This window comes from Cydia pomonella, chromosome 7, assembly GCF_033807575.1.
Source record: "Cydia pomonella isolate Wapato2018A chromosome 7, ilCydPomo1, whole genome shotgun sequence".
Classification (NCBI taxonomy): domain Eukaryota; kingdom Metazoa; phylum Arthropoda; class Insecta; order Lepidoptera; family Tortricidae; genus Cydia; species Cydia pomonella.
Window position 1 is genome coordinate 6,357,765 of NC_084709.1, and position 27,472 is coordinate 6,385,236.

At 38.8% G+C, this 27,472-nt stretch overlaps 4 protein-coding genes across 4 annotated transcripts; 2 read left to right on the plus strand and 2 right to left on the minus strand.

Annotated features, from left to right (window-relative positions):
* Window positions 1-1,276: 1,276 nt before the first annotated feature.
* On the minus strand, window positions 1,277-7,415 carry LOC133519685 (cytochrome P450 6B6-like). The gene is made up of 2 exons (XM_061853738.1): window positions 2,986-7,415; window positions 1,277-1,968 (listed from the first exon to the last, which is right to left on the minus strand). Exons 1-2 carry the CDS (start codon window positions 4,343-4,345, stop codon window positions 1,799-1,801), a joined length of 1,530 nt encoding a protein of 509 aa, XP_061709722.1. The 5' UTR covers window positions 4,346-7,415; the 3' UTR covers window positions 1,277-1,798.
* A 52-nt stretch (window positions 7,416-7,467) lies between these two features.
* LOC133519687 (uncharacterized) lies at window positions 7,468-12,140 on the minus strand. The gene is made up of 3 exons (XM_061853740.1): window positions 11,816-12,140; window positions 9,991-10,076; window positions 7,468-7,839 (listed from the first exon to the last, which is right to left on the minus strand). The coding sequence occupies exons 1-3, from the start codon at window positions 11,901-11,903 to the stop codon at window positions 7,477-7,479; spliced, it is 537 nt and encodes a 178-aa protein (XP_061709724.1). The 5' UTR covers window positions 11,904-12,140; the 3' UTR covers window positions 7,468-7,476.
* Window positions 12,141-15,807: 3,667 nt separating this feature from the next.
* On the plus strand, window positions 15,808-19,495 carry LOC133519683 (cytochrome P450 6B6-like). Its single transcript, XM_061853736.1, has 2 exons — window positions 15,808-17,807; window positions 19,262-19,495. The coding sequence occupies exons 1-2, from the start codon at window positions 16,448-16,450 to the stop codon at window positions 19,432-19,434; spliced, it is 1,533 nt and encodes a 510-aa protein (XP_061709720.1). The 5' UTR covers window positions 15,808-16,447; the 3' UTR covers window positions 19,435-19,495.
* A 3,192-nt stretch (window positions 19,496-22,687) lies between these two features.
* Window positions 22,688-27,029, plus strand: LOC133519686 (dual specificity protein phosphatase 14). The gene is made up of 4 exons (XM_061853739.1): window positions 22,688-22,964; window positions 24,618-24,840; window positions 25,357-25,493; window positions 26,021-27,029. Exons 1-4 carry the CDS (start codon window positions 22,870-22,872, stop codon window positions 26,208-26,210), a joined length of 645 nt encoding a protein of 214 aa, XP_061709723.1. The 5' UTR covers window positions 22,688-22,869; the 3' UTR covers window positions 26,211-27,029.
* Window positions 27,030-27,472: the final 443 nt, after the last annotated feature.

The following is a 27,472-nucleotide window of genomic DNA, read 5'->3' on the forward strand; positions in this document are numbered from 1 at the left end:
CGTTGCGTCCAATCCATCTGCCAGGGAATATTCTATCCAAATAATTTCGCACACTTGGGGCAAAATGTGCTGGTGCACCGTCTTGCTGGAAATAGAGATTCTCTAAATTTTGTTCCGGCACCTCTTGTAGCAAAATCGGTAACACGTTTCTCAGGAAATCTTCATATTTCGGTCCATTTAAGTTGCCGTTAATAAAATACGGTCCAATCACACAATTATTCAGAATGCCTGCCCAAACGTTTACAGAAAAACGAGTTTGGTAAGAGTCTCGCCGAGTTACGTGAGGATTTGCATCACGATCAGCCCACCAGTGTTCGTTGTGCACGTTAAAGAGGCCGACTCTTGTAAAAGTTGCCTCGTCGGTCCATAGGATATTTAAGTGTAAGTTTTGCTGCAGCCAACGCCCAAAAATAACTCTTCTAGGGTAATCAGCCAATACAATATCCTGTACCCTTTGAAATTTAAAGGGATGTTTTGCTTCAGCTTTCATTAGCCGCCAAATAAACAATTGGCTCGTGCCGAATCTCGCAGCAGCATCCCTTGTGCTGGCTTCTGGATTGCGGTTAAAAAACTCGAGCACTCCGAAAAGCTTGTGAATACCGCGCCCGCCGGCCTTGTGCTTGAGCATGTACTGGAACCGTAAACTGACCATGGTCTCGTAAATTTTGGCTGGTACTGTTTATTAATACACGTGTAGGTGTTGGGCAATCAGGGTATCGTTCGTGAAATAATGCCTGAGTTCGCACAGTACTCCGTGAAGTAAAATAAAATTCAAGAATATCCATTTTTTTGAACATTAGTATACGGATAACGTCGAGGCATTTTAATTTAATTGTGAAATTAAAATCTCACGGAAAATATTATTTTCTTTGACAAGTGACAATTACTAATCAAAACATGTTTTCTTCATAAATAGCGTGACAGGTGATTGATAACCAAAGAGGAAAGTGTTCATTTGTAATTCTCTAAACTTCTTTGTTAATTATTATGGTAGGATAACCATGTGAAGTCTAAACAAAAGGGATAAATTAAAAATTAAGAAAAAAATACTTTTGCTTAATTTAATAGCATGAGACTTAATTAAGGGGATTAGTTAAGGGAAAATGTGTGTAAAACATTAATTTTGTATTACCAATTTGAAGTCGCCCTGTATAAGCAGCGCTTTGTAAGTCTTTTTACTAAAAAGAGTAGATTTTTGCAATAACTCAAAAACGGCTAGACCGATCATGTTCGCTATAGTTTTCATTTAACGTACCTATATACTAAGCTTTTGTTCTACGATTTTTTTCATTCATGTATTATTATTGTCGGCCACTAACTTGCCTAAAATAAAGATTTTCATTTCATTTCAATTGGCGCCATTCATTTGTTACGTAACACGATTTTATCCAGTTTTTGACCCCCTCCCCCCGTATGTAAGAAAAATAAGAATAAGCTGACTCCCTCCCCCTTATATTACGTAAGAATCAAAAGGAAAAAATAATACAAGTTTCGTTTGTCGTAGTGTTTATAAAAAAAAAAATGCCATGTCTTTCACTCTTGGTTGGTCTTAACAAGGAGATAGCATTATGATCTCAGTCACCAGTTAGTTTTGCGGCATGTATAAAATTTAAACCTTCTCCAGTTGATCCAGCTTTGATGATTCATTTGAAAACAGGTCACATTTCCCGAAAGTAGAATCTAATTTTAACCTCGGATTGCAAGGGTTGAAATTCTGTAGGCGCATGGGGTCGATAAATCGTACTATGCGTGGAATTGTACTATGCTCGTGATATTGTCTCGCTTCGTTGGAAACCGATCATTGCCTGACGGTGAGCTGGAGCGGCAGCCCGCCTCTGACGGCTTGCACGATATTAGACGTCGAGTCCACTTGCGGCACCCGTCTCGTGGTCGGCGCTGGTGCCACGCTGCATACCTGCAACAACGCGGCCAGCCCAGCGAGCGACTGCATCTCTCCTAGTCGCGACCCTGTGAAAATAATTATGATTACAGCACGTTATTGGCGACTATAGAAAAATAAAACAGGTCTAGCGCATTTAGGCACGATTCACTCCTGACTCACTCCTGAATCTTTTTGGTATTTAACAAATTTAACGCATAACTGTGAAAAAATAAGGATCAAAGTCAAATGGTGTTCTAAAAGTTTTAATGTGTCAATAGGTGGCAGTAAATTTAATGCGGCTACAAAACTTTCTTTCACAATCCACCTCTATTTCATATTATCTTTGATATTAGCAATGTTTGACATCTTTAGATTTTTTTATTCGTATAAAAATGTGGAGCGAAAAACAGATTTCATACAAATTTTTAAATGCTTCTAACTTTTATAACAACTAAAGATTCGAAGAAAAATAAACATAGGGGTTAATATACAAACTGTCAAAATATTTTTAATAATGTTAATATCTAGAGAGGGAAGTGAGGACTACGTTTGTATGAAAAGCGTTTTCGTTCGGTGAGCTATTATCTACTGGGGGCTTAACAAAGATAAAAACGTTTGTAAAAAACAAAACGAAACGTTAAGATCTTAAGATTGAAGACCGGTTTGGTCTAGTGGGTAGTGACCCTGCCTACAAAGCTGATGGTCCCGGGTTCAAATCCTGATAAGGGCATTTATTCGTGTTATGAGCATGGGTATTTGTTCCTGAGTAATGGGTGTTTTCTATGTATTTAAGTATTTATAAATATTGATATATTATATATATCGTTGTCTAAGTACCCTCAACACAAGCCTTATTGAGCTTACTGTGGGACTTAGTCAATTTGTGTAATGATGTCCTATAATATTAATTAATTAATTTAAGATTAACATAAATAATGTATGGAAATGATAGCGTTTCGTTTTTTACAAATGATTGTCATCTTGGCTTCCTAGCCCTAGTATGCAAAAATCGACATGCTTCCGTTTGAGGTTAAAACGGATGTCAATCTATATAAGTAGGTGCTTACGTACGCATTTGACACATACCTATTTACGTTACGTACCTATACACGCCCTGGGTCCATCGCCGAAGGGTAAATATACGTATTTGTGTCGCTTCTTCACTTCGTCAGGAGTGAATCGCTCCGGTCGGAACTCCCGCGGGTTGTCAAAGTATTTTTCATCGTTCTGGAGCGCCTCCACCGGCACCACGATCCTCACTCCGGGGTCCACGGTTAGCCCCAGCTCAGGGAACGTGTAAGGCCGAGCACACACGCGGGTCAGCACGCCTAGCGATGGAAACATCCTCATCGCCTCCTTGAAAGCCATGCTCAGCAGCGTCATCTCCGCCACTGCGTCGTAGCACAACTTATTATCATATTTCTGAAGCACTTCATCGATCTCCAATTGTATTTTTAATTGTAATTCAGGGTTAAACGCGAGCTGGTGCAAAGTATAACTTGTAGCCGATGAGGACGTCTCAAAACCCGCGCCAAAGAATATAAACACTTGGGCCACCATCATTTTTAAATCCATTTGCATGTCCACAGTCACAGGCGTACCGTCTGGCTTCCGGTGCTCAATTGATTCCCCTACAATCTTTCCCTTGCCTTCTAACTCCAGGAGCAGGTCTATAAAATCATGGCGGCCAGACGGTTTGCACTGTCTAACTTCTCTAATATTCTTAACGAAACTAAAAAATACGTCATCAAGTTTCCGATCAAATACATGAATGTAGGATCTTAGAAGAGGGAAAAGTTCCCACATCATGAACTTTATTATGACTGGGAGTGGTCTGGCCAACATGAGCCTGCCAATCTTTCTGAAGTGAGAGTCTTCGTTGCCGAGGGAGTCAGTCTCGATGCCGAAGCCGCAGGCGCCGATGAACTCGGTGGTGAAGCGCGCCATGAGCTCGCGCGCGTCGCAGGCGCCGGGGCGGGCCGCGGCCGCGCGCGCCACGCCCTGCAGCCGCTCCGCACACCGCACCACCAGCGGGAACATCGCCTTCAGCCGTGCGGTGGTGAACGCCGGCGTCAACCGCTGCCGCGTCAGCTTCCACAGGTCGCCGTCTGCGTGGAACAGATTCGCCAGCAACGGCTCCACATCCGAATTCCTTCCAACGCCTCGTGGATGAAAATATGCAAAATCATTGCTTATTATATTCCTCACTATATCTGGGTCTCTTATGTACAGCTCGGGTGTGGATCCTCTGTAGTATCCGACAACTTTCTCGTTAGGGAACCGGTTGTATAAGTCGTTGGCTACCTCCGTAAAACTTTGCCGCCCGAAGAAGCCCTTGAAGTTGTTTCCGAACAGGAACACGGGTGGGTCGTGCTTGACGTTCCTCTTGGCCCAGTAGTCGTGGTTCCGAGTACCGAAATAGTACACAAGAATCGCCAATAAAGCGAGCAGTACAAGAATCATGTTTACTGCTTGTACAACAAATTAGAACTAACCATGATCAATAAAAGTAAGTAGGCATACGTTAATCAATCACGTTAATTTATTTGATAACCTTGTGAATAGTACAAATACAATGTTGTTATAAATTAATAATAATATGTTGTCGTGCGATAGGGAATGTTTAAGCTGCCTATCGGCCCGATTCGAATTTTAAGATACGTCAAATATTAGGTCTATGTACGATATGGATCGGATAGGTATGTCAGTGTCAAAAGTGACGTTTTTGTTTAAAGAAACTTTTGACACTGACATATACGGTCCATATCGTATAAAAACCTAATATTTGACGTATTTGAAAGTTCGAATCGGGCCGTGTATAATTTTAAATAATTTATTTAATATTAATTAATGTATTGCCCATTCGTTAGATTTTTTCAATTGTTTTATTATCTAAAACAAATTAAAACAGCGAAAAACTAATTTCATACTTTTTTCAAAAGCGCCTAACTCTTCTAGTTCAGTCCCTATTTCCCTCTGTAATCACAACCACACCACACAGCTGTGGTTAATACACTTACAAATTCGTTTTTTTTTATTATGTAAATATCCAGAAAGTTAAATGGCGACTACGTTGATATTGAGAAGCAGTCGATTCCTTTCATCGTAAGGTGCCGTAGCTTCAGAGACCGGTATCTATGAAAAATCATAACTCTTTTTTAGGGTTCCGTAGTCAACTAGGAACCCTTATAGTTTCGTCATGTTCGTCTGTCTGTCTGTCTGTCCGAGGCTTTGCTCCGTGGTTGATAGTGCTAGAAAGATGAAATTTGGCGTGGACATTAAATCAATAAAGCCAACAAAGTCGTACAATAAAATCTAAAAAATATTTTTTTCTGGGTTCCTCCCCTACACGTAAAGGGGGGATGATTTTTTATTTTGCTTCAGCCTTACAGTGTGGGGTATCGTTGGAAAGGTCTTTCAAAACTAATAGGGGACTTCAATTAACATTTTTTGATAAAGTGAATATATTCGGAGATAATCGCTCCGAAAGAAAAAAAATGTGTCCCCCCCCTCTAACTTTTGAACCATAGGTCCAAAAAATATGAAAAAGAATCATGGAAATAAAGCTTAAGAAAAACAGTAAATGAAAACTATAGCGGAAATAATCAGTTTAGCTGTTTTTGAGTTATCGCAAAAAGTTTCCCCTTTATAGTAAAAAGACGTACTTACATCTACAGTTAAACGTTATTACGACGTTAAATGGGTTGTTAAAGTTATTTGGCATTATTCATGTAAATAAGCTAAAGCTTAAAATAAAAATTAGCTTATTTTACTCATCCTATTTTAATTTAATATTTAATTTGTCTAAAACAGTTTCGTTGGCTCTATGAGTAAAGCCGTTGACTATTGGCAGTTTTATTACGAAAGACTAAAAATTACAAAGTAAGAGGCAATCCCGCTAATTTTATATTCATATTCGTTTATTGCACTCATTTACGATGCATTATGTCTAGGACTTATTGTTATACTTTACTTTTTCATGCTTTAATAAACCAAATCATTTTAAATATACTGCAGTTTGTTAAAATATGTGTTTTATTCATCTATATACTCGTAGCAATCTAAAGGTTTTACGCTATGCGATATTTATCTTTAGACATGCAGTCTCCGATTGCAAGTAAGTCTGTTACTTTAATTAGGTACTGATTATGAAAATTTGCCTATTTGTTTCACTCGGGTGAAATGTACTTTAAGCTGCAGTTTAGCTTATTGTGACGGAAGAGTAACTACAGAACCCTACACTGAGCATGGTCCGACATGCTCTTGGCCGTTTTTTTGATAATATGTAATACGGCTGGCAAAAAATGTTAGCAATCTTGAGAATTTTCTCTAGGATCTTCAGCGAATCGACTCAGGTCAACATAGGTCTAAAACGCACAATTTATGCACAAAACCTAAAAATATGAAAATTGTTTCTAAAAATACGCAATTTTATTTTAAAACTCAGGGAACTCAGCGATTACTTTTTTCTTATTTTTAACTTGCAACAAATTAAAATTCAAAAACTTGATGTCCGCAATCCCGAGTACCTACGCACGTCCATTTCACTTTCGCTTACGCTAGAAGAAGACGAACCTACAGGGCCTTAACTAAATTGCCAAACCTCAACTTTTAGCAACCATAACTCTGGTTGCTGAAAGTTGAAGTGAATTCACGGTCCGATTCGAAGAATGAGATACGATAACGATAAGTTCTGGTATGGATAAGTTCTCATTAGCAGCTCGATTCGGGCAACCAATGTCACTTTCACGTAAGAAATATCGTAGATAGATCTTATTGGGATCACAGCGGAATCGAAATAAACGTCAATTTTAACATGTCGTTTAGATAGCGATCTTTCCAAGATCTTAAACGTGTCTTAATCATTTTTCGAATCGGGCTGTCAGTCATAGATTATATCAACTCGGTCAATAGATTATATCAGCTTCATCTATATAGAAAGACGAATTTGTCTTACAAGCCAATTCGAACGTACATTGCTATCAGAATGAAATCTAACTTATGTCATTAGTTATCGTGTATTTTGCTCGTAGTTGTCCGTACATTTATTGACGCGGGCGAGACGTTCGATAACTAAATAATAATATATGATTCAAATAATATTCTAATGTTTCTCATGATGTAAGTATGTTCGAATTGGCATGTTAGTCTTCACAGTTTACACATCTAGTAGCTCTTTGTAACAAAAAATGAATCGTGAATCTAGTATTAAATATGGATTGGGCATGAGTGGTGGGGGGAACTGACAGAACGGGATAGTCTTATGTATCTTTCAGTAGGAGTTGCTACTCCTACTAAATTTATGGTGGGGAATTGTTTGTCCTTGTCACAGTCTCATTTTTTTTATTCCCCACCATAAATTTAGTATGGTTTATGGTGGGTAACAAATAACCCTACCAAATTATGTAGGTTATGTTTGGTATGTTGTCAGGAATGTTAAAATGTTTATTTAGTTTTGTCGCATTGCGTATGTTCTGTGAGGGAGCTCACGGGCTCACGCACATCTATATGATCCTCCCATCTAAGCAATGAATCTTTGCCGATACTAAAACAACTTAAAATAATACTAGAAAAAAACACATTGGTGAATTTCTTCACATTTTATCGATATCCACCCTTTTATTGCTCAAATCATATAGCAAATTCTGCTTAATCTCATTATAATTTAACAGCTTTTTCTTTTCGGCGTCTTCTTTCTCTCTACTCAAAATACCACAGCATCCCACGCAATCCAAGCAGGTTGCATAAGGTTTGATGTTTAGATCGAATGGCCACTGGTCTTGGTAGGGTGTTCTCTTGAAGATGTCTTCGTTGATGAGGCGGGACAGCCAGAAGCAGTCGCGGGCTCGCTGGAGCTCGTCGGAGGCGATGAGGCAGGCCTGAACGGCGCGCGAGGCGACCGGGTCCGAGTCGCATTCCATGTTTAGTAGGAGATTACGGATGTTGCAACGGAACACCTAAAAGTAATAAGTTTTTTGTTTAAAAACATTTTTGATACAAGCTTTAATGGCTGTACTTTCTTTTCAACAGGCAACTAATACTCATCAACACGATTCTAACAAACTCAAATACATTGAGGTATGGCCACCTCCTGTGTTCATCATCAAATCAGCTCGACTTTACCATACTATTGCATTGTCACCCAACTTACACATACAGTTTCAGCTCAATCGAACAATGCGATGTGGGCCTAATTTAGCTTGCAAGATTTGACCCGAACAAACATAACAAACAATCATTGCAAGTTAAATAAAACACTTGTAAAATTACATAGTAATTTGTTCCTAAGTCATGAGTGTTTTCTATGCAGGTATATGAATGTATGTATATATGTCGTTATGTCAGTGTCTAAGTACCCACATCACAAGCCTCCTTAAGCTTACTGTGAGGCTTAGTCAAGTTGTTGTCTACAGATAAATTTTGCAAGTAAAAAAAAATCTTGAAAAAATATTTATTTATTATTATTTTATTTAATCTTTATTGCACAATACATGAAGCTAGAAATATGTTAATACCCAAAAAAAATGTTTGAAAGTAATTCGACATCGGATATTTCGTATTATCTTTTTAAGTAAAGTACCTAAATATTCTTTATTGCACCAACAATTATACATTTTACATACATGTAAAACTACAAATAAATCATAATAATATCATGTTATTAAAGGTTAAACTTGATAAATCTGCGCGTCATCGTGATTGGTTTCAAACTATTAGTTACCGTCGGAGACACAAGTATTCATTTACGGAATAAGTAGAAAAATAACCTACTTATAATTCGGAATGTCTCCGAATGTAGGTACCACACAATTCCGAAAATAACTACCTAAACTCTAAAGCGATGTAATTGTAGGTGATGTAATGTTAAATCCTAGAGTTTTAGGAGCTAGACTTCGTTTTTGGCTGTAAACTGTAGGGGCGTAACTAGAGGAAATGGCGTCCTGGGCAGGTACCAAGTTTGCAATCTTTCATTAAACCTAGCTCAGATAAAATCAATTTCATGTCAAACATCCCTTGTATCATTTTGTAAAAGAGCTGGTACCCTTCAAACTCCTAGATCAATTTCTGTCAAACATATTTAAGAACCACCGCAAGGAAACTCGCTTTTACGTTAAAAAAACCGCGTCGAAATCGATGCATCTGTTCGTGAGCTATGATTTCACACTCACAGACAGACAGACATTGGCATCAAACATATAACACCCTTTTTTTGCGTCGGGGGTTAATAAAAAGCTGATAAAAAAAGAAAAAAAACTCCTGTAGTTAAGTACCCAAAGTGCCTCGAAAGATCAGGTAAGTAAAAATGTTGATGGCGTAGATACAAGGGGTAGAGTAAGACCAAGATAAGTTGGCAGCGACTTTGACAGCTTAGACAATGCAAGCGTTATGTTAACGGCACCAATCATGGAACATTTAAGAGAAAATTTGGAGTGTGTTTGATATTTCACCGACACCTGTAAAATTTCTACCGCTTTACGCTTTAAAAGTTGAATGTCCAATTCATCTTTTATGTTTTCTATGTATTTAATGAAAGTTACTGCAATTGGTTTCAATTTTATTAGCCAATTAAAACTGTGGCTTTTTGCTCCAGTCATGGAATGTATGGCGCCATTCATTTTCAAAATAACAAATCTCAATGAAAAATTAAACTTAAGCAGCTCTTTGGCTCTTTTTTAAGGTAAAATGTTGCCAGCCATGAAAAACTGATGGTAAACACTTGTTTTACAGGATTTGTCCATATCATTCCATTACTGGTGCCTGTTCCATTATAGGGATGTTTACTATATTTTAAGCGTCAAACTTCTATGAAATTATGACATTTACTAAACGTGATATTGTTGAAGGTAGTGAGCGCCTGACGTGCAATAATATGTTACAGAACGAAGACCGCATAAATATCTGACAAGAACTTACTTACTTATTTGTAGAGCTATAAGCCATAACAGCGTGTCACATATTTTTGCGGCCTTAGAAGATTAACATATTATTGCAAACGACTGTACCTATATAATTACGTCTAGGTCTAGTGAATGCGTTCGGGTGCGTACGTATATAAGCGTTGGCTAGACTACACTATAACGAAATTAGGCCGTACTTGCCGTACATACCTGGTACCCCATAATCTCGAAAACGCAGTAGTTAATGTACTCCACCGGGTTCAGGTCCACTCGGTAGCCCAGTCGCCGAAGCTTATCTATAATTTAACAGGCGAACATTATTTACATAATCTATTTCGAAATATTAAACTAAACTGTTTAGAACTGTTATTGTACTTAATTGTTTCTGTGTTAGAATTGTTCTATTTTATCAATAAAGTTTGATTCTGATTCTGAAACTTTTAGGTACTAAGTAACCTAAACTTTTGACCGCGCAACTCAATTTTTATTGCCTTTATTTTATTTCAAATGTTATTCATTTGATTTTTCTTACACAAATTGAAACACCGAATAATCGGATTGAAGTACTGGATTAAAATAATAAAATGTCCATAGAATAAATAGCAACCTTTCTGTCGACACAAAAAAAAAACACCCACATATTATTTTCTAATTGTTGCTTTTCAGCTAATTAGAAAATAAATGGGATGTTATCCATAAAAAGGGAAGGTCCCTTTTGTCGATGGCGCTTCCGCCATTAGCATTATAAATGCAATATCTATCGCGCGACGCAATGCAGCGCAAGCGCCGGTGTTAGATCCGTTCGTCCGTAAGGTCTGCTCATTCATAAAAGCTTATAATTTCAAGTACATTGCGTTGCGTTGTTTGCCTTGTGTAAGCAACTCATTTGGTATGGTTTGCTGTCTGTCGTCCCTACGTGTCCCTAGTCAGAAAATCTTAACTAGAAAGAATTAGCAAACCTCGTGATCATAGGAGCTATTTATTAAAAACAAGGGCTAGCAAAAATTTCTACCGAAGATACCTTCGGTGGAATTCTGACTTAATGCTTCCCTGTCACACTTACGTACGAATTTACAAGTGCGACAGAGAGGCAACACGTCGAACGTGGGTCGCGGTAGGCGCTCAGGTCCTTGTTCGAACGCAGCTCGCTGAGTAGGTACTGAATGGATGGTCGTGCATGCCCAGTATCGCGGATATCATAATTTTTGAATAGTTTATTTTAGTTCGTTTTTACAAAATGACGTAATGGATTAGTAAGATCAAAAATAAAATTGGCCTTTTTTAGAAGCCAATTTAATGTTCATATATTTCATGTTTGTCGAAAAATAGTTACAAATTTCAAATGGTGCGTTTTAGATCTATACTCGTGTTTTTTTTTAAATCGAGTGATAGTTGTTTAATCAGGTTACGATCGATTAAGTTACTAGAGAAATGCATCAAGATTGCTATTCATATTTTTGACAACGTACCTACCTATTATCGCTGATCCCGCTGCACCTTAACACATTGAGTGCCGGGAACCCGCTCGGTGGGCGCTCTGTTCGTAGTCGCACAAAGCGGGCAAACGTTATCGCTAGAATCGGCTACGCGTGTAGCGCTACGAAAACGTTGGCAGTGAATGCGTTAAGACATTACGGAAAATATTTTTACATAATTTGATGTATATTAACCATAGCTATGCCCTTACGTTTGACTTTTTTAGATTTTTTGATTATTATAAAGATTAGGAGCGAAAAACAGATTTCATACAAACTTTTAAATGCTCCTAACTATTATAAAAATTTAATTAGAAATTCTAAAAAAAATCAAACGAAGGGGCATAGTTGAGGTTAATATACAAAAAACTGTATCAAAAGATTTTCAATAATGTGAATATCCAGAGAGGAAAAAGAGGCCTACGTTTGTATGAAAAGGCGAGTTTGCACGGGTCCTCCACTTTCGTCTTAAGGCGAATTCATGTGGTAAAGGCGAATTAGGGTTGCATAGGTTAGCCAATCCTAAAGGGGTATGAGGAGAAGACAACGCGTGAACTCACCTCTAACTCCTTTTAATTTAGCAGGTTTGTGCGAGGTAGTGTGAAACGCCTGGTAAGGCCCGTAATGAATTTTTACGTACTGCGTCATTGGTACGCCAAAAAACGTTCCCCGAACACAAGAGGCATTGATTTTAGTTACACTATAAGATTTTAAACATATTAACAGTTGTCTATATGGAAGTATAAGATGTATTATGTTGACAACGCGCCATTGATAATGTCGTTATGACAGTGACTGAAATGGAATTAAACCTACTCGTTTCGATCCTATAGCCGTAATTCCGATAGGTTTATATCTTGGAATATACTGTTACCACAGAATAAGGCCTCTTACGCACTAGCGGTTGGCCGCTTAGCATTCAGGGACGAATCTTGCTGTCCCTTTCTAATGTATGGCACTATCCCTTTTGTTTATTTAGGGTTGTCAAAATTAAAGTCATTATCTTATCTGTGGTTGTGCATGCAAAGGGACGTCAAGTTGTGCCAAACCTCATAACAATGCTGAGCGGAACGGAGTCGAGAATGCCCGGATAAGTTTCACCCCCTGCTGTTACAAAAGCAAATAATACTGATACATCAAATAATTCACGTAATTACATATTTTTTTTAGTTTTACCATTCTGTTATTTTAGAAGATACATGGGGGGGGGGGGGCGCACATTTTACCACTTTGGAAGTGTCTCTCGCGCAAACTATTCAGTTTAGAAAAAAATGATATTAGAAACCTCAATATCATTTTTGAAGACCATTTTTTTCGTATGGGTTTAATGAAAAAAAAAAATTTTGAGTTTCAGTTCTAAGTATGGGGAACCCCCAACATTTATTGTTAGGGTTCCGTAGCCAAATGGCAAAAAACGGAACCCTTATAAATTCGTCATGTCCGTCTGTCTGTCCTTTTATGTTACAGCCACTTTTATCCGATACTATACACACTACACTATAAGAAACAGCAAACTTCAAACTTGGTAAGTAGATGTATTCTATGAACCGCATTAAGATTTCTACAAAAGTGGCTGTGACATACGGACGGACAGACAGACAGACATGACGAATCCATAAGGGTTCCGTATTTTGCCATTTGGCTACGGAACCCCAAAAAGTCAGATAGATGGCGCTGTTAACTTCACAAGTTAACACAGCATTAGCAATGTCTTTTAATTTACCGTAAATGAGTTAAATTTTGAGTGAATGATACATATTATTGTGTTTAGGTATTTATTCCATAACTCCTGCAAGTCAATAGTTGGATACTCCTATTAATCATTTACAAAAAATATAAACTCGCCTGACACCCCCAAATCTTAGTGAGAAAAGTAATTTCAGCGTTTTTTTGTAAATGCATCTAACAGGGTTAAAAAGGGGATGAAAGTGTGTAACGGGAACGCTTTGAGTAGGGACTTGAAATTAGTAGGAAGAGAAAATATTAGAAATTACGAAAAATAATTTGAGTGCTTATTATTCACCCCTTAATAGGGTTAATAACCGGCCAAGAGCATGTCGGGCCACGCTCAGTGTAGGGTTCCGTAGTTACTCTTCCGTCACAATAAGCTAAACTGGAGCTTAAAGTATAGTAAATTGTTAACCAAGGGATGAAACGGTACCTTTCACCCGAGTTAAGCAAATAGGCAAATTTGCATAATCAGTACCTAATTAAAGTAAGTCTTTTTACTATGAAGGGAAAACTTTTTGCGATAACTCAAAAACAGCTAAACCGATCATGTCCGCTATAGTTTTCATTTAATGTCTTTCTTAAGCTCTACTTCCACGATTTTATTCATATTTTTTGGACCTATGGTTCAAAAGTTAGAGGGGGGGACAAATTTTTTTTTTCTTTCGGAGCGATTATCTCCGAATATATTCACTTTATCAAAAAAAAAATCTTGAAAACCCTATGAGTTTTGAAAGACCTTTCCAACGATACCCCACACTCTAGGGTTGAAGCGAAAAAAAAATTTCACCCCCACTTTACGTGTAGGGGAGGTACCCTAAAAAAAATTTAATTTTTAGATTTTATTGTACGATTTTGTCGGCTTTATTGATTTATATATTCATGCCAAATTTCAGCTTTCTAGCACTAACGACCACGGAGCAAAGCCTCGGACAGACAGACAGACAGACAGACAGACAGACAGACGGACATGGCGAAACTATAAGGGTTCCTAGTTGACTACGGAACCCTAAAAAGGGGTTGAAAGTGTGTTTCGGGAAATAAATTTACGCGGACTAAGTCGTGGGCAACAGCTAGTATAATATCAATAATCAGTGCAATATAAATGTCAGGACATTCAATACCTATTTAACATTGATTACGATCTTTATAGCGGCTGCCTTTGTAATTTGCAGACTGCAAGACGTTTTTAATGTCAACAATGTCATTGACTTGAGCGTTCACTCTTTCGTCTAAAATCACGCTCAAAGTTTAGGCGTACGATATGTCGTTCTAAATAATTTTTTTTTTTTTCTTTACATAATTTCTTTATTAGTATTTTTTTTTTTTTTTTTATGTCTAAAATGCACTTTAAAAAATTATACTAAACGTTTATTTGGTAAATATACTAAAAACTAAACTACAAAACTTAAAAACCTAGATCTAAAAATAAATAAAACTAGACTTAAAATAAAATAAAACTATCCCCCTGCGGCATGGTGCCGTAGATGCTAGCAGCATTTCCTCGCTGTATCGCAAGACTAATTCTTTGAGCGAGGAAGCTGCCAGCTCTGCGGTCACCAGTGACCTCTCTAATCCTTTTAGAAACTTCCTTAAAAAGGTTAAAGGCGCTCGGACCCCACGGACCAAGGGTCTCGACGCCAAATGGTACGAAATTATATTCGGTGCCGAGACCCCTATATTTAGTCTTTTTTAATTTTTCGGCCGCCTCTGCCGCCGCGCCAGCCTTAGCAGAAGTGCCGTGGAGATGAGACGGGGCTAGGGTGTCTACACAGGTGGCGTCCCACACCAGCACCCGTCCCAACTTCCACGGAATTAGTGTCATTCCATCCGGTCTCTTACCATCATCTCTTATAATGCCGGGGGGCTCGAGTAGAGCTGGCACATTGACGCTGGCAAGAGACCGGCGGAGAATGTCGTTGAGCGCGGCGTGTCTAGAGAAGCGGCCGGCGCTCCTTTGGCAGGAGAGTCCGTGGTGTCCGAGGACGTCGACGTCAGTGCCGCAGGGGCACCTATGTGGAGCGCAAACCCGGACGCCGAGACGCAGACAAGCAGCAACGCGCAGAGTGTGCGGTTCCAGGAAGGTTCCGGTATGTACCGACGGGAAGGCGTGCAGCCAGGCGCCGGACTCCCTGGAACCTGCTGCTAGCAGTCTGGCGCGTGCTGAACCTGTGCTGCGGCTTAAAAGAGCGTCGTAAATTATTTTACATTGAATGTCGTCCCAGGTCTTTTGTGAATTTGGATTTTCGGGAAAATCCTTACCCGGGCAGGCAATGGACCAGGCGTTTTTAGACTCCGTTAAGCCAGCAATCTCATAGTTTGGAGGGCAGGCCCTTAGGATTTTGCCTACGAGAATTGCTGAGCTATGAACGGAAGATAAAAACGCCGGGGTAGAAACACTAGAAATTTTGCGGATCCCTATCCCACCGTGACGAATGGGAAGGGATGCCTGGGTCCAGGACTCTTCACTAAGCTGCAAGTTCAAAATCGATTCCAAACTATTTTTGATAATGTCGTCTAAAGGTATTAACAAATTTTGAAATTTTGAGAAAGAGCAACAGCGAAGTACATACATTAATTTTGGTACAAAGAGGCAGAATTTAATAATACATAAAGCGAAATGCGGACTAATTTCGAGAAGACGACTTTCATAATTTTGGAATTTAGAAGTTGTGTCGGAAATGAAATTTGAATAGGATTCTTCAAAAATAGGAGACCCAAGGAGGCAAAGAGAGCTTTTATCTATTATTTTAATGTTTGGTGTAAGGAAATCAAATTTTTGCTTTACATCCAGAAGATTTAAAGAGGCGTTATGTTATTATGTTGTTGCAATAGTAAATTGATAAGTTATTTATAAAATATACGTAAACTAATTTCTTTGGAAAACACACGATAAATTCATTTTGAACGGAATCTTTAAAAAGGTAGAAACATATCACTTTCAACCCCTTTCGTAAATAAACAAAAAGCTAATTTCAGAGCATGAGAAATTTATTGCATATTAATTAAACATACCTATTTATTGCAAGTATCTTTACGTTTCTTTTAAAATAATGATTAATAGGTCCGAGAAAACTTCTGTATTAAGATAAAGAGTGCAGGAGAAAGGTCGGTTAACATAGTTTATTTGTTAAATCGGACAGTAAAGTCTGTTTCGGACAGTAAATATTGCGCCGATTCAAAGCGGGATTTCATAGTACACCTACGAGTAGGTATCTATGATAAAACGTCGTGCGCATCAAAAGTGGATCGAAGATTTAAGACATAAGGCCGTAAATAGCATAATCATTTGTATATAGGTACTAGTTTTAGTGCGAAACTGGGTTCCATAGTAAACGACCTACACACACACACATAATCAGTCGTCTCGTATCATTTGATTCTACTAAAAAAAGTTCTAGATAAAATATCTTGTATTATTTATTGATTCCATTCAGTTATCATTTGTGTTGCAAGCAGTAAGCATGATTCTTGTCTTGCTCGCGTTACTAGCAATTCTTGGGTACTATTTCGGTACTCGGAACCACGATTACTGGGCCAAGAGGAACGTTAAGCACGACCCGCCCGTGTTCATGTTCGGAAACAACTTCAAGGGCTTCTTCGGACGGCAAAGCTTTACAGAGGTAGCTAACGACTTATACAACCGGTTCCCTAACGAGAAAGTGGTCGGATACTACAGAGGATCTACTCCCGAGTTGTACATAAGAGACCCAGGTATAGTGAGGAATATATTAAGCAATGATTTTGCGTATTTTTATCCACGAGGCCTCGGAAGGAATCCGGAGGTGGAACCGTTGCTGGCGAATATGTTTCACGCAGACGGCGACCTGTGGAAGCTGACACGGCAGCGGCTGACGCCAGCGTTCACCACCGCGCGGCTGAAGGCGATGTTCCCCCTGGTGGTGCGGTGCGCGGAGCGGCTGCAGGGCGTGGCGCGCGCGGCCGCGGCCCGCCCCGGCGCCTGCGACGTGCGCGAGCTTATGGCGCGCTTCACCACCGAGTTCATAGGCGCCTGCGGCTTCGGCGTCGAGACCGATTCCCTCGGCAGCGAAGACTCACACTTCAGAAAAATCGGCAGGTTGTTATTTGCCAGACCGCTTCCAGTCTTAATTAAGCACATGGTGTGGGAATTATTCCCCCCGCTAAGGTCCCACATTCATGTAGCCGATCAGAAACTCGAAGACGCTTTTTTAAATTTCGTTAAGAATATTAGAGAAGTTAGACAGTGCAAGCCCTCCGGACGCCATGATTTCATAGACCTCCTCCTGGAACTAGAAAGCAAGGGAAAAATCGTAGGCGAATCAATTGAGCACTACAAACCAGACGGTACACCTGTGACTGTGGACGTGGATATGGATTTGAAAATGATGACGGCCCAAGTGTTCGTATTTTTTGCCGCGGGTTTTGAGACGTCCTCATCGGCCACAAGTTATACTTTGCACCAGCTCGCATTTAATCCTAAATTACAATTAAAAATACAATTGGAGATTGATGAAGTGCTTCTGAAATATGATAATAAGTTGTGCTACGATGCCGTGGCGGAGATGAAGCTGCTAAGCATGGCTTTTAAGGAGGCGATGAGGATGTTTCCATCTCTGGGCGTATTGAACCGTGTGTGTGCTCGGCCTTACACGTTCTCCGAGCTGGGACTAACCGTGGGCCCCGGAACGAGGATCGTAATCCCGCTGGAAGCACTGCAGAACGATGAGAAATACTTCGACAACCCGTGGGAGTTTCGGCCAGAGCGATTTAGTCCCGAAGAAGTAAAGAAGCGACATAAATTTGTTTATTTGCCCTTCGGTGATGGACCTCGAGCATGCATAGGTAAGTCACTGGAACTAGTATATGTGGTTAGTGATATTTGGTACCTACGACAGACGGGTACACATTCCGTAACAAACGTGTTGCAAAGTAATATAATAATCTTGTTTTGCGAAGCTATTAGACAATCATCAACATAAGTATACAAATATGAAGTCCAGATCCCTGAATATGGAATCTCTTAATCTCTCGGACCCTCTCAACTAAATACCATAAATGTCCGGAATAAGTTTTTTTTTTTTGGAACCTTGTTTAACATATGATGATCTTCGCAAGGTCTCCCTTCGCCTTTCTTCTTTTTAACCATTATGAAGTGGACTCGCTCGTAAAAATATGATGCTTAACATTATGTTTTGGCGGTTTCTTCATATACGACGGCCGTGTTATATTTATTTATTTCACAAAAGAAAACTTACAGTACAAAAGGCATGAGGCATTCTCTACCAGTCAACCTAAAGGTTGCTTTTTTATATGAACGTATTCTTCTAAAATTTCCTTTATCGGTGAATTAATTTTTCCACCAATAGACCGAATAGAAATAATCGGCGGTTGCTTCACTTTACCAATGGTTGTAGGCGTTGTAAGCTCTGTAACTTTGTCTATCAATCTGTGGCCATGAATGTCAATTAAAATCTTGTGATATTTTAAGGAGATATCTCCCAAAATTGCTCGCTTGACGTCGGCAAACACGAACGTCCATGTAGCATGTAGAACGTCCATAGGGTCGGCGAAATACAATATTGAGTGTCTCCTCGTCGTATTGTAAAAAAATATAATTCACTTCGAAAATTTTATAATATATTATCAGATTTCTTGAAGACAGCTGAAAGGATTTGGATAACATTTGGTCCCATTGTCACCATGTTAGAAACTGATGATGGAACCCTGGGGATATTGAGGGAACTCTTTAAATAATATAAGTACACCTATTACTGATTTGGGTATATTTAATTCCTGCCAGTGCTCTCGGATTGCACTATTTGGTGAAGTGGAATTTCTGACGAAGATCATACCATTGACTCTATGAGCTGTAGGCCTCGCAATAAGCTTTATTACGCTTAGAAAATGTAAAAATTAAAATACTTCGTTGAGTCACTATCACAGCAAACTCAAAATGGTCTTAAGCCACATATTCGAGTGGTTGACTGAAGTTCTTTACGCCAATTTCCACCATTTTGAACATTCCCAAAAAAACGAAACGACAGAAAAAATCTATCTACTCGTAACTGCCGAACCTGCTCACAAATTTACGCGGGAATCTTCTGAGAAAGTGTGATCTGCAGCCTCCTCTCCATCTGTCCGCATGTGGCAAAAATGCTTTCGTATCTCCACGAAACCATTTTTGCCCAAGTTGAGACGGACACCCTCGCTGATGCTCGGTCAAAAATGATGTCATAGTATAATCTTTTGTGAAGTCAGTACTTTTTTTAAGTTAAGCTATAATGTTCTGTGTGCAGGATCACGACTGGGCGAGATGCAGTCGCTGGCCGGGCTGGCGGCGGTCCTGCATGCGTGCAGCGTGGCACCGGCTTCGACCACAAAGCTGGTGCCGCCCCTGGACTCGCGGTCTAACATCGTGCAGGCTGTCAAGGGAGGCCTACCGCTCCAGCTTACTGTTAGGGGCCAATGAGTCGGAATGAAGATTGAAAAATGTGGAAAAGCGCACATAAATAAGCTTGAAACTACAATAATGTGGATGTCTTCTTTATGAAACTGACAAAATATACCTCGACGTCTGGATAATTGATATTTCCTGCAGCAATGCAGTCGCAATCTAAGGGTCTATTGGACCGTTGGAAAGTTTTAGCCACGCTCTGGTTACCTAATGGTCTTACATATCTAGGTAAATATATTTACGTAAAACATGCCATATCTCTTTATAAAGCTTTACATTATTACGCTTTTAGACACTTTTTCCGCGTCTTATCCGCTACTATTGACGCTGACTGTATTTAAAAGTCTGATAAGTATCTAGACCAAAATGTTTGATAAAGATAACATATCTCTAAAAATAGGTCTATTGACATTCAACATATATTTATTTATGTATATATTTGTATAGATATAGTGAGCAATCTTTGTGAGCATGCGATTCGAAGTGTCGGCTGTCAGCGTATTTCTGATCGGCTTGACTCCTTGGCGCTGCGTAGAGATACTACTATGAAGTACCGAGGAAATGTTGGGATTATAAGTAATCCCTGCCGCTTCTTTCCGCAATCGCCCTACGCGACATTACCATCTTCATCACTTAGATGGTTGGCATTCCTCATCTGTGCGTTTCTCCCGAAACTTCCTGCCTCGCACAGCTAAACTGAGGAATGAACTGTCGTCTGCGGTATTTCCGGACCGATATGACCTAAAAACCTTCAAGAAAAGAGCGTAAAGCCATAGGTCGGCAATGCACTTACAACCTCTCTGGTGGAAAAAAGCCAGCAAAACTAATTACATAACTATCGGTACCTCTCTGATGTTGTGTGTGTCTATGGGCGACAGCAATCGCTTACCATCAGGCGATTTGTCTGCTCGTTTGCCTTTATAAAAAAAAAATAATTCTCGTAATTATTCAGAAGTACCTAGTAACATTAATGTATTGTATGATTTAATTTTACACATAGGTTGTGGGACTACAGGTGGACTATGGAAAAGGAAGGCCAAAGAAAATAGGTCTACGAGATTTTCTTTTCAGCAAGACCATTGTCATTAAAGTTGCTACCTGACGATGGTTGCGCCGTATCGTGCATGAGCATGGAATTTGCTGCATAGAGTATGAGATTTTATACCGCTGGTCGGGTGGCGCCGGCGGGACGAGCAGGCCGCCACAAGCTATTATCAAAGTGTTGATTGTAATTGAGCGGTAAAGTCTAAGAAAAAAAACGCGCTAAGTGCGAGTTCGTTTTACTCGCTCACCGAGGGTTCCGTATAAACTTTGAATTATCTCGTGTAACTATAAAGGCAGAAAAAGGTGTCTTTAATGTAATCTTATATCTCTTTGACCCATAGATAGACATACATTAAGATAGACATTAAATGTAAAAATTGAAAATTGAATTCGGAAATCTTATTTTGGTAATAAAAAAAAGTTATCAAGATAGAGTTATGGTTATATTTTTGCTGCTAAATTTAAACTAATTATCATTCAACGCAGACGGACTTGCGGGCAGTAGTACATTAGCATGTACACAATAAATGCTACCTAGGCCGCCTTCTTGACTTAATATATACATACACACACACATATATAGATATATATATATAGGACATTCTTACACAAATTGACTAAGCCCCACAGTAAGTTCAAGAAGACTTGTGTTATGGGTACTCAGACAACGATATATATAATATACAAATACTTAAATACATAGAAAACACCTATGACTTAGGAACAAATATCTGTGCTCAGCACACATAAAATGCCCTTACCGGGATTCGAACCTGATGGTCCAGCCATCGGCTTCATTTCGCCGGGGTCACTATACCCACTAGGCAAGACCGGTCGTCACTTGTCGCCCTGGACGTTGGCAACATTACCCCTTTGGAGGGCCAGGCTTATTCTATGGCCGAAGTAGTGGTCACCAAGGCGCTGGGAAATCTCATTAAACAAGAATTTTGCGCTGGGCCCCCATCGTCTCAGAGCTTTGACGGATTTCCCTAGGTAAATTCCACGGCTATTTCAGTCACACAAAGAATGTGAAGGGTAAGCTGAGAGTCGCCTCTGTGACTGGCTTGAGGAAATATAAATCACTCAGCGGAAGCTCCGACGTCTGTGATTTAACGAAGCTTACGAATTCTTTTGTTCATCTTGATAATGTATAAGTAACATAAAATAAAGATGAAAAAAAATGGCGGTAATTGCAGATGTGACGGAGCCGCTATCTGATTCGACAGTAGATACTGAATGTTAATAATAAAACTTCCTTGAGACTTAGATATAATTAATAGTACTTTTGCTCAGCATGACCTATATATTCACCCCGTAAATTATTGTAGGTGACTAAATAAACATCCTGTATATTAAACGGGTCACAAATGTTTTTATGTCGAAAGACATGTTTCGCTCCATAACTAGTAGCTTCAACAGGAGCACGCGTTGTGAGAAACACAACCTGCGTTGGTCCGCCAACGCTTGCTCCTGTTGAAGCTACTCGTTATGCAGCGAAACATGTCGAGCAATTTGAGATAAACAAGTTTGATTGAGACATATATCTGATTTCTTGACTTTTTTCTCCTCTTTTTGACCGACACAAACAATTTATTGGCATTTTTAACGACAATGATATTCCTACCTACCTGCTGCAGGCCATTGAATTCTGGTCGGATAGTTATATATTATTACTGAGATACAACATGAATTATATTTTTGTCTCCACTCCACTACATACTCGTAAATAAATGACTAAACAATCCTAAAATTGTTCTTGCATTTGCCTGCAAATGAGTGGGAACTTACTCGTGATTTTTGATCCTACTCAAAAGTATATGACTCAATATGATTTTTTTAATTATACAGAGACGTTAGCCTTATGCGAAGATATGAAGGGCAGTTCTAATTTAATAATTTGATATGGTTTTGATACGACACAGACGATCGTTTTGGTGATTGGCGCGCATATCACGCATGACTTTCCTTTTATTTCGCATGCACCACGCAGCGTGAGCGATCGTCGAGGTCATATATCAAAATAAGATCAAAACCTTAATAAAGTGTTAAATCTGACGAACTAATCTCACTCAAATAACAATATGAATACATAGAGGAATCCTGATCTGACTAACCAAAATAAGTATGCAGGCGGATTGTAAACAAAATAATCGTCACGCGTACGAAAATAATCGTGGAATGCCGGATATTGCGCCGCAGGACGCTCAGGTGCCTGCGCGGGCGCCGGTTCTTTTATTATCTGTGGCGCGCGCAAACATTTCAGTTCAGCTTCAGACTCCGCGAGAGACACACGTCTTTAACGTTCGATCAAATCTACAACTTTATCGATATCGAACACGATACCGAACATTGACATAGCTTTTTTTTGGAAGTGAATTTAAAATTGAATTGTTATTGGTGAATAAGATGAAGGTTCTTGTTGACGACAAAGTGTCGTGTGTGGGAGAGGAACCGCGGGTGGAGGAGGAAACACAGAAATTGACCAAGGAGGAATTAAACAGGTATTTACAGGAATTTGAAAAGTCTAAAAACGATTATTTTCCTTAGTTTGAGAACCAACTTTTTCGAAACAGAAATTGGAATAGATAATATTAAATGGGCACCAGCTTCTACTATAAAAAGTTAAATTATGATTCGGACCTAAACAAAGTTTTTTTTACCTAGTGTTAATTTAATACAATTTTTTTTATACTAGAACATATTTCTATTAGAATAACCGCAGCCAAATAACACTAGACCTTACTCTTGGTGTTGTGTTCCTGCCGGTGAGTAAGTTTGCCAGAGCTTAACGAGGGTGCGGTGTGTTAGGGACTGCGGAAACTGCTTACCATGAGGCGGGCCGTATGCTTGTTTGCTACCGACGTTGTATAAAAAAAAAAAAAAATTAGTAACAAAATTAATAATTTATCATTTTTATAACCCCTCGGGGTGAATGCCAATGCCAACTTTGTGTCAATCAATACTTTTGTTAAAAATATTGATTCCTAACTCAAGGGACGTGAAAACATAGAACCACTTCATTAATATATAATAATAATAATATACAATTTTAATAGTACACTGAGCTAATTACTAATCAGACTATATTTATAAATGGGAATAATAAAGCTCTTAAACAATCTATAAATAAACTAAACATGATATTACAAAATTAAAACTAAAATTAAACCTAAAAACAAAATAAAATCACCTACTATAAAATATACTTACCTACAACACATCTGTAAAACTTTACTGTACTCCGAGCATTTATAAAATAGGACACGGACACTTTATCCTTTCATTATGACGCGTCGTCGCGCCAACGCCCAGAGATTTGATACACAATCGATCGTTGACAAAAATGTTATGATGTATGAAATATGTCATGTGTGTGATAGTGATAGTTCACGGGCGAAGCTTCCCTTGCGCTGGCCGCGTGCCAGCTGACACGGCAATCAGGAATGTGCCTTGTTTACGTTCCTCTGTTTGGAATGTGGGCTTCGGCAACACGGGATGTTGGCGAGACGAATTTGAGAGCGCTGAAGGACTGTAATGTTTTTATTATATGGTGATTGTGGCGCGTTTTTATCACGTGATAAAATTTGTAAAACTGAAAAATAAAATAAGTTAGGGCAGTTATTTTAATAAATAGTTAAGGTACCTATACAAAATATTTGAAAACGACGATGAATATTAAGAATCATTAATTACGGATTTTTAAATTATATAATAGGTACTTATTATGTTACCGACTTATAGTTTTCTTGTATTTTAAGTGCACATTAATTTTAAAGTTTAATAATGAACAAGGATTCAGATTCTACTCGCTTCACTCGTGTCGAAGAGATAAGTGAGCGGCAAATTAGTTTTACTGTGATTATATTATTATATCTTATTTATATTTATTTATTTTTTATTTACATGGAGCTTATGGGTACTAACATGCTTAGAAAAAAGTATTATTTCGTCTTTTATTCCTAAATAATAAATAGTGTCCCTTATCTCCTTTAATAATTTGTAAGGTGCTCGTAGCAAACCATTTCGTAATCATTGAGGACTTTTATAACGTTTGGCACCTAGAATAACTGCTGAGGTCATGACCTCAGCAGTGAAGAATAGATACCGATCTGTTTAGTATCCGACCTATTAGCTTAAGCATCAAATTATTCCAGAGGCTGTCCCCTGGGCGTGTCCCGCGTCACAACATCCGTGTTCGTATGTGGTGCGCACGCGCTGCCCGGCGCGGTGGCGGCGCTGCGGCCCGGGCTCGTGGTGAGCGCGGCGCCGGAGCTCCCACCCTTTGAGGGCGCGCCGCTGCACTGCGTGCCGCTGCTCGACACCCTGCATTCTGACATGCACCCGTATATGGAGAGGGTTGCTGATCTGATTAATGAGGTAATTAACTTCGAAGTTCACGATACACCTTAATTATTTAGAAGCAATTCACACGTGTTGATAAAAACAATAGGTATACTTTCAAGTCGATGTGTAATCGTAATCGGCACTTTGGTAGTATCTTCCTTCAGTAAACATAAAATGTAGGTATACCTTGTCCTGAATTAAAATGTAAGCGTAGGTACTGTGGAAAATCCTACTGGATAATTAATGACGGCCATCACACAAAAGTATCCAAAACATTTTCATAAGATAATAATGCCTAAAATTGAAATGTTTTATACATTTGTGTGTAGGACAGAGATGTCCCTAACATGTAGAATAAATATTCTAGACTAACAGCAGCATTCATTGTACAGCATTAAACACTATATCGAGGTCCTCTAATACACATACCTGGTCTACGCCACAACAATACTGTATAAGATATTTAAAGAAGGTCAAATCTTCTGCCACTTGATTATCATGCTGAAGACTCCTTACAAGTTTATATTAAGTTAAATTTGTTTGCCGTAGGTCGTATCACGAGGAGAAGTCGTGTTGGTGCACTGCGTCGCTGGCGTGTCCAGATCTGTCACGCTGTGTTTAGCTTACCTGATCAAGTGGGAGAAGATGACACTGCGGGACGCCTACCACCATATGAAACTTAGACGGTACGTCGTCAAACATAATTACACTGTTCCTAAGATACTACTAAGTGTGTTAATTTAATAACTCCCATAAGTTCTAGTTTCGAAGGAAATGTCAGTCATTTTAACAAAACCTTTGAAAAAGCTAGGAGAATGTTGACAAACTAACTTAAATTGAGAACCATATTTATTATGTCTTGATAATTTTAGAAAAAATATTGTATGAAAACCCATGCCAAGATTATAACACGGTTGTCTTCGGTATATTTCTCATACGTTTATAGATCGTGTCATTCGCGAAGACGCATGCCTTGACTCGTATTGTCATGTTACTAAGTGTTAGATTTGACAAATCTGCGTGTCATCATGGATGACACGAACTATATGAGAAGACTGCACCAAACTATTGGATGTAGGACATCAGTTTTATGATATAGGAGGCAACACTAGGGGGATTATAGTTAAGTGCGTTGCCGGCCTTTGAGATGGGAGTACCTACCTACCTTGTGGGACGGGACTACCTTTGGCTAATAAAGCCTTACTTGTTCCAGACCGCAAATTCGGCCGAACACCGGATTCTTCAAACAGCTGATCAAGTACGAAGAGAGGTTGTTCGGCGTGCCCTCAGTCAAGATGGTGTACTGTGAGGCCATCGACAAGGAGATCCCGGACGTGTACGAACCGGACTATAGAGGCATGATGTGGTTCCGGAAGAGATATGGTCCGATCGAGAAGTGCTAACTAGTGACTGAACAAGTATGACTGCGTATTTAACAAGGTACTAGTGGTTTTTCGGCATCAGAAACTGAAGTTTAGAGGTGATTTTCTTCACCTATTCTTGGTTTATTAACTTCACGATTTGATTTACCAGTATTCAGATCTATTTATTTATATTAATTCTTCCGTTCTTTTTTTCTAATTTTCAGTCTTACTCTTGGGGAATAATTACTAGTATCTTGGTAAAGTGACTGTATAGATCTAAATAGGAACTCTGAAAGAGATCGTATGAAGTGATACAAGACTGAACGAATGAATGTTTTCGGATGTGCTAGGAGAGGTTTGAAAGACTGGAGGAGTAATTTCTTAAGAATTTCTGTCGATATAATTTTAAGTAGGTAATTAAGTTAAAATGTCTCGTATAATAAGGAACTGTAAGTATCATATTTATTGAGGAAAAACGAAATTTTGTTTTACGGTGTCCGTAATTCAATCAACAACATTTTCAAAACTGTTTTCAAATATCTACCAACTCACCATATGATGATTAATGACTATTATGACAATAATAATGAAATAGTAAAATTATAATAGACGGAACTTCATTTCTTCACGTGTAAAACTGCAATTGTTTTTAGGCTCTTAAGATCTGTTATGAGTAAATTAATATTTATATGTAATGATTTTGGCAAATAACGTGCAAATAGCTTGAGCTTTTGAAGTAGGAGCATCACAGTCAATTCAAAGCAATGTGATATGTAATTGTTATGTTATATTAGTCAAGTAAGTTATTTATTTGTGTTTAATTTATTGGGACCAAAATAAATAAGTCATGAATTTTCAGTTTTACTTTTATTGTTTACCCAGCTTATTTCTAGTAAATACAAAGATCGACAGAAACTAAAAATCAACACTTGTATTGTAAAACGACAAGCTTAGTTTTGATATTCAAAGTGAGCAGTCGGAATACAGAATGTACTCGTAGGTCATATTAATTGAGTCTAATTTACTGTAAGTACCTACGTTTGCTTACGTAATGGAAGCAAATGCTACAATTGCAGCAGTTCGTTTATTAACACATATTTTGAAAGCCACAATATGTGTCCGTAACAATGTATCTAGACTAACAGATTTCATTTAATTTGCCAGTAAGTAAATATAAACAAATGAAAACGAGAGTGTCAAAACTTTGCAAAGTACGACGTATGACGGCGCACGATAGAGAGACAATAATTAGCCCGAACGTTATCGTACAAAAATATCTCATGCGCGTCAGACAAAACCGC

Excerpts from the sequence above, each read along its gene's own strand:
- LOC133519685 (XM_061853738.1), bottom strand. The coding sequence starts at position 4,345 with ATGATTCTTGTACTGCTCGCTTTATTGGCGATTCTTGTGTACTATTTC. Across the intron at positions 1,969-2,985 it reads TGGACCCAGGGCGTGTATAG|GGTCGCGACTAGGAGAGATG; the intron begins GTACGTAACGTA and ends TTATTTTCACAG.
- LOC133519687 (XM_061853740.1), bottom strand. The coding sequence starts at position 11,903 with ATGACGCAGTACGTAAAAATTCATTACGGGCCTTACCAGGCGTTTCAC. Across the intron at positions 10,077-11,815 it reads TAAATTAAAAGGAGTTAGAG|ATAAGCTTCGGCGACTGGGC; the intron begins GTGAGTTCACGC and ends GTTAAATTATAG. Across the intron at positions 7,840-9,990 it reads TCGAGATTATGGGGTACCAG|GTGTTCCGTTGCAACATCCG; the intron begins GTATGTACGGCA and ends TATTACTTTTAG.
- LOC133519683 (XM_061853736.1), top strand. The coding sequence starts at position 16,448 with ATGATTCTTGTCTTGCTCGCGTTACTAGCAATTCTTGGGTACTATTTC. Across the intron at positions 17,808-19,261 it reads TGGACCTCGAGCATGCATAG|GATCACGACTGGGCGAGATG; the intron begins GTAAGTCACTGG and ends TTCTGTGTGCAG.
- LOC133519686 (XM_061853739.1), top strand. The coding sequence starts at position 22,870 with ATGAAGGTTCTTGTTGACGACAAAGTGTCGTGTGTGGGAGAGGAACCG. Across the intron at positions 22,965-24,617 it reads ACCAAGGAGGAATTAAACAG|AGGCTGTCCCCTGGGCGTGT; the intron begins GTATTTACAGGA and ends AAATTATTCCAG. Across the intron at positions 25,494-26,020 it reads CACCATATGAAACTTAGACG|ACCGCAAATTCGGCCGAACA; the intron begins GTACGTCGTCAA and ends TACTTGTTCCAG.